Source organism: Macrobrachium nipponense, chromosome 6 (assembly GCF_015104395.2).
Source record: "Macrobrachium nipponense isolate FS-2020 chromosome 6, ASM1510439v2, whole genome shotgun sequence".
Lineage (NCBI taxonomy): Eukaryota > Metazoa > Arthropoda > Malacostraca > Decapoda > Palaemonidae > Macrobrachium > Macrobrachium nipponense.
Genome location: NC_061108.1, coordinates 77,990,882 through 77,997,547, shown reverse-complemented (window position 1 = coordinate 77,997,547; position 6,666 = coordinate 77,990,882). Strand labels below are relative to the sequence as shown.

The 6,666-nt window shown below is 39.1% G+C and overlaps 1 protein-coding gene across 1 annotated transcript; it reads right to left on the bottom strand.

The window, feature by feature from the left end:
- Positions 1-4,131: 4,131 nt before the first annotated feature.
- Positions 4,132-6,377, bottom strand: LOC135216562 (uncharacterized). Its single transcript, XM_064251938.1, has one exon. It carries the CDS (start codon positions 5,191-5,193, stop codon positions 4,132-4,134), a length of 1,062 nt encoding a protein of 353 aa, XP_064108008.1. The 5' UTR covers positions 5,194-6,377.
- Positions 6,378-6,666: the final 289 nt, after the last annotated feature.

Sequence of the window (6,666 nt, the reverse complement as noted above, 5' to 3'; positions counted from 1 at the left end):
CGACCGGCCAATAAACACACACTCTCGATCATAGCGACCAGTGCACATTTTGCGATTACCGTAACATTTACCCCTAAACACCAAGCACCAATACTTCGGTGACGGTAAACAACCAACGCCGACGAAGAGCACTTTCAAGTAGGGCTGATGTATAAAATCCAAGGTGGCAGGGATCTCGACCTCTTCCGCACAACAGCACCACGAATGCACTCCCGAGTTATTTCTGCTGATCCCCATTTCACTTCTGAAGAGAGAGAAAAACAGTAACTAAAACAATGTCCAAAACAAAATGACAATTACCAATCTTCATTACGGTAACAAGAATTCGTTGGTAATTACAGTTGGGTCTTTAACTCGGCTTTAACTCTGAAATCCCTATATACATACAGACAGTACTTATTATGATGTAAATATAGTTTCAACCTAAATACTAAACAAATATATAAACACACTGTGACAATACCTCCCCCCTTAAAAAAGAAAATAACAATTTTCTGTACTTAACTTATATATCAGTTTCACATCTGCTCAAATAATCAGCTCCAACATTCTCTGAACCCTTTATAACTCTTATATTGAAGTGATATGGTTGTAGACTCAATGACCATCTCATTAATCTTGGATTTAATTCTCGAGCAGTCTGAAGATAAGCCAAGGGCTTGTGATCAGTCTCCAGAACGAAGGATCTTCCATACAAATAGACTGCGAACTTCCGAATCCCCCAGACTATGGCAAGGCACTCCAAGGTGGCAGGGATCTCGACCTCTTCCGCACAACAGCACCACGAATGCACTCCCGAGTTATTTCTGCTGATCCCCATTTCACTTCTGAAGAGAGAGAAACAGTAACTAAACAATGTCCAAAACAAAATGTCAATTACCAATCTTCATTACGGTAACAAGAATTCGTTGGTAATTACAGTTGGGTCTTTAACTCGGCTTTAACTCTGAAATCCCTATATACATACAGACAGTACTTATTATGATGTAAATATAGTTTCAACCTAAATACTAAACAAATATATAAACACACTGTGACAATACCTCCCCCCTTAAAAAAGAAAATAACAATTTTCTGTACTTAACTTATATATCAGTTTCACATCTGCTCAAATAATCAGCTCCAACATTCTCTGAACCCTTTATAACTCTTATATTGAAGTGATATGGTTGTAGACTCAATGACCATCTCATTAATCTTGGATTTAATTCTCGAGCAGTCTGAAGATAAGCCAAGGGCTTGTGATCAGTCTCCAGAACGAAGGATCTTCCATACAAATAGACTGCGAACTTCCGAATCCCCCAGACTATGGCAAGGCACTCCTTCTCCACGGCAGCATACTTAGTTTCCCTCGGTAGCAATTTTCTACTTTCATAAGCAATCGGACGCTTCACTCCATCCACTTCTTGCAGAAGTATGGCACCCAATCCAGCGTTCGAAGCATCTGTACGTAATACGAATTCAGCCTGCAAATCTGGAAGTAAAAGAATAGGCTCGGCAGCAATTTGTTCTTAAGAGAAACAAACGCCCGGTCATGCATTTCCTCCCACAAAAGGTCATTAGGCTGATTTTTCTTGGTGAGATCTGTAAGACAGGACGCGATAGTAGAATAATTTGGAATAAACTTGCGATAATAACCACATAATCCCAAAAATGAACGTAATTCCTTCTTGGTCCTCGGATGTTTTGCACTAACTATTTTCTCCACTTTATCTTTAGTAGGCCACATTTTATTCTCGCCTACAACGTGTCCCAAATATTCAATTGAATACATGCCAAAGAAACATTTAGTAGGTTTAGCAGTTAGTCCAGATTTTTTTAGTCTACGCAAAACTTCTTCCAAAAGATACAAATGCTCCTCCCAAGTTTTCGAATGAATTATCAGATCATCTAGGAAAAAACTCACCCCCTCTAAACCTGCAAATAAACTTCTCATCATCTTATTGAAAGTGGCTGGGGCATTCACAAGTCCAAATGGAGCACTTTAAACTGGTACAGTCCTAAATCTGTTTGAAATGCAGTATACTGTTTACTATCCTCATCCAGAGGAATTTGCCAATATCCGCGGGATAAATCCATCTTAGAGAAATATATACTTCCACTTAAGCTGGCAAATATCTGCTCTGGGTCACACATAGGTTCACTATCAAAAATAGTTAAGGCGTTCAGTCTTCTAAAGTCTAGACAAATTCGCTTTGAGTTATCAGGTTTCGAAACTACTACCATAGGGGCTGAATAAGGAGAACTTGAAGGCTCAATAATATCCAAAACTTTCATAGGTTCTATTTCTGAATTCACATCTCTGCGCAAAGCATAGGGAATTTTGTAGGGTTTTACTTTAACAATTTCTTCTCTTACCAACCTGATTTGGTGTTTGATCACGTGAGTGCGCCCGGGAATCTCCGACATTACCGCTCTGTAGCGGCTAAGGAGAGCCTCCAGATTCTGCTTTTGATTTTCCTGCAATTCCTTATTCAGATTGGTTTGTTCCCAAGTAGGTGAAGGTCCAGTATCAGGCACTAGTAGGGGTGAGAAATCCTCCTGTGGATCCTCCTCGACCACTGCAATTGTACCTCCACTTTCTCGAACTTCTACAGAACTTTGTTTTTATTCCTAGGACAATGTAAGCTTTAAAGCAAGTTAGGTCATGATAAAGTTTCCTTTTCCCATTTATTTGAATTTCATAATCCATCTTCCCTCTCACACCAACAACAGGAAAAGGACCCTTCCACTGAAGTAACAATTTATTATTAGCCTTGGGTAATAGTAAGAGAACTTCACTGCCAATTTTAAATGTTCTATTTTTAGCCTTTTTATCATAAAAGAATTTATATTTACCTTGCGACTTCTTCAATTCCTCTTGGGCCAACTTACAAGTTTCTTCTAATCTTTCTCGGAGGTTGAATACATAATCGTAAGTAGTTCTTACCTCTTCCTCATTTCTCTCCTTATCCCACAAATCTCTCAGAATATAGCTAAAGGGCCACGCACCGTTCTCCCATATAATAATTCAAAAGGAGAAAACCCCATGCTTGCTTGTGGAGACTCTCGGTATGCAAAGAGAACTGCCGGCAGGTATCTATCCCAAGTAGTAGGTTGTTCAGCACACATCTTTTTAATCATAGATTTCAACGTTCCATTGAACTTTTCAACTAGACCATTCGCCATCGCATGATAAGGGGTCGTAGGAAGATGCTTGATTGACAAAAGACCTCTAACTTCGTCCATCATCTGCGATGTAAATTGACTGCCTCTATCAGTCAACCATTTCTTCAGGAATCCCGACTCTGGAAAAGAAACTCAACAAGGCATCAGCTACACGCTCAGTCTCGATAGACGGTAAGGCTATGGCTTTCAGGGTATCTGGTTGCATAATCAACCATGGTCAGGATATATTTGTTACCAGAACTACTTCTTGGCAAAATAGGTCCTATCAAGTCAACAGCAACACGTTTAAAAGGAGTGTCAATGAGTGGTACCTCTCCCAAAGGTACCTTCCAACTTTTCCTCTAGGATAAGTTTTCTGACAAATGTCACACGACTGACAGAATCTCTTTACTGCTGCCCCAATACCTGGCCAGGAAAATTCCTGCCTTATTCTACCTAAGGTCTTCTCAGCACCCAAATGACCTCCAAGTATTCCTTCATGTGCCATGCTCATCACGCCCTCTCGAAGCTTAAACGGTAATACTAGTTGCTTGTGTTCAATACCTCGGTCTGAATATATTCTGAACAACAATCCTCTCTCCAAAACTGCCTTACCTTTTCCATCTCTAGTAATAGCTCTACCAGTTCTTGCATCATCTCGCAGAGATCTTAAGCTTGGATCCTCTTCTTGCTCTTTCTTGATTTCCTTTGAATCCATGTCCCAAGAAATCTTAGAGTCTGACGTTTTCAGCTTTTGGAATGTAGATTGAGATTTCTTTGCACCAGCTCTCGTTAATACAGCGCCGGATGTGGGTTCCTCCAACCTTGTTTGCTCCAGGGATGTTGCCTATAATGATATCATAAAGAGGGTCCTCCATGCACACAGCAAGGGTAGTACCCGTGAAAAATGGCGATTGAATGTAAATTTCAGCCAAAGGATAAGTTTCTACAAGATTCTTGTTCATATATCGAATCCTACTGCTCTTACCCAGTAAAATGTTCAACAGGCACCAAGTCTTTTCTGGCTACGACAGTTGTACAACCAGTGTCCCTCAAAACTTTCACTGGGTTCCCGTATAAAATACCCTCCTCGACAGGCATATCAGAAGCAACACTTGCCAACTCAGTGTGATCATTTTCAAACACTTCTTTATTTATATCCACAACAGGATCTTTAAAATTTCCTTTACGGCCCTTTCTGGTCCAATAAACAACTTCTCCTGCTGCAGCATGACCATTTTTCTTGGATCCCTTTGCATATTCTAGACAATTTGAAGCCTTATGACCCACTTGTCCACATTTATAACACTTAATAGAGGGTGGACATCGAATGGGTTTAGCAGTCTGCTCAGGATGCGCTTCCCCGGATAAGTCAACTCTGTCACTACGTACTGTAGAAAAATATCTAGAATTATGAAATAAACCTCCATGAGCTTGAACATAACTTTCTGCTAATTCAATCATTCTGTTAAGCGATAATGGTAATCGCTCTCTCAGATGTACCTGCAACTGCCTGCCACAACTCTGCAAAAATTGCTCAATAAGAAATAAATCAGTTAAGCCTTCACATGTCATTTCACACTTTGACATTTCAATCCACCTCTTCAAGAGATGTCTTAATCTAGACACAAACTGTTCAACTAATTCATTCTTCTGAGGTTTAACTGACCGAAACTTTACTCTGAAACCTTCCTCAGTACAATCAAATCTTTTCATAAGTGATTCAGAAACCTTATTATAATCCAAAGCATCCTCAGGTGAAAGTCTAACGTAAACTTCCAAAGCTGCACCCTTTAAATGTGAACTTAGAATTATAGCCCAATCCCCTTTAGGCCACTTGGCTGCACTAGCAAGAACTTCAAACCTCCTAAGATATGCATCAATATCATCTTTGTTTTCATCAAAATCAGGAATAGAAGGACCTTTAACTTTTACTCTTACCTGGTTACCTTCAGTGTCGGAACCTTCGGTATTAACTGGCGAGTCCTTTATTTCTTTTTGCAGTTTCAATTTCTCAATCTCCTGTTTTTGCAAAGATTCTTGCATATCATACAAACGAATCTCATGAGCTCTATCTCTCTCACTTTTTTCACGGTCATATTCACGCTCCTTTCTTTCTCCTGGCGTTCCCTTTCTCTTTCCTCACGAGCAGCTTCTAGTTTTTCACGTTCTAATTCTCGTTCCTTATTTCTAATATCCCTTAAAGCACTTTGTTCATCACTTACAAATCTTCTAAGGTCTTCGCCTTCATAACCAAGCTCTTTGCCGAGAGCAGTTAATTCCGCGATGGAAGACATAATTACCGACTGACTTTCAGATTACTCAATTTTAACACTATTTATCTTTTTAAACCACTGCCTACATCCTGTCACGGTCGCCAGATGTCACAAGTACTATTCGCTAGTTAATAAATATGCAATAGCACTTGAAGGTTCTTTTAGTCTTTTAACTGTTGTAGACGAAGTGGTGATAAACAATTATATGAGCTTTTTAAAGTTTTAATTATAACATAGCAAATATATATAACATTTAATTATTTAATTAATAATAAAAGTGAATAAATGGAATAGTCACGTAAGTATAATGAATGTCAAACAAATATCAATAAGTAAGAACGGTGTTCATTTCATCAATAATAACGTTTGTAACAAATAGAAAAATGATTGCTATCTGATTTTACATTTTATATATAACTAAGCAATAGGTATCATATTTAATAACAATCAAAATACAGGGAAAAGATACCGAGTACACTCGCGGATACTGCCGGGCGGTCGGTCACTTATCCCTTGTGCATAAGGCCACAACCCTCAAACATGCTTTCGTGACTTCGACCGGCCAATAAACACACACTCTCGATCATAGCGACCAGTGCACATTTTGCGATTACCGTAACATTTACCCCTAAACACCAAGCACCAATACTTCGGTGACGGTAAACAACCAACGCCGACGAAGAGCACTTTCAAGTAGGGCTGATGTATAAAATCCAAGGTGGCAGGGATCTCGACCTCTTCCGCACAACAGCACCACGAATGCACTCCCGAGTTATTTCTGCTGATCCCCATTTCACTTCTGAAGAGAGAGAAACAGTAACTAAACAATGTCCAAAACAAAATGTCAATTACCAATCTTCATTACGGTAACAAGAATTCGTTGGTAATTACAGTTGGGTCTTTAACTCGGCTTTAACTCTGAAATCCCTATATACATACAGACAGTACTTATTATGATGTAAATATAGTTTCAACCTAAATACTAAACAAATATATAAACACACTGTGACAGTGTTATATCATATAAAGCAGGTTTATTTCTTTGAGATAATTTACTATATTTTGAAGTGGGGCATTTTCTTCCAATAGTTCTTCAAGTGGGATATTGTATATGTTGTTCTTTCGAATTTATTGCATTCAGTTAGCAGATGACGGACTGTGACCAGAGTACGACAGTGGTCACAGTAAGGGGTCTGTCTTTCCTCGCCTTGCAACATCATGTATTTGTGTGTCAAGTATGTAT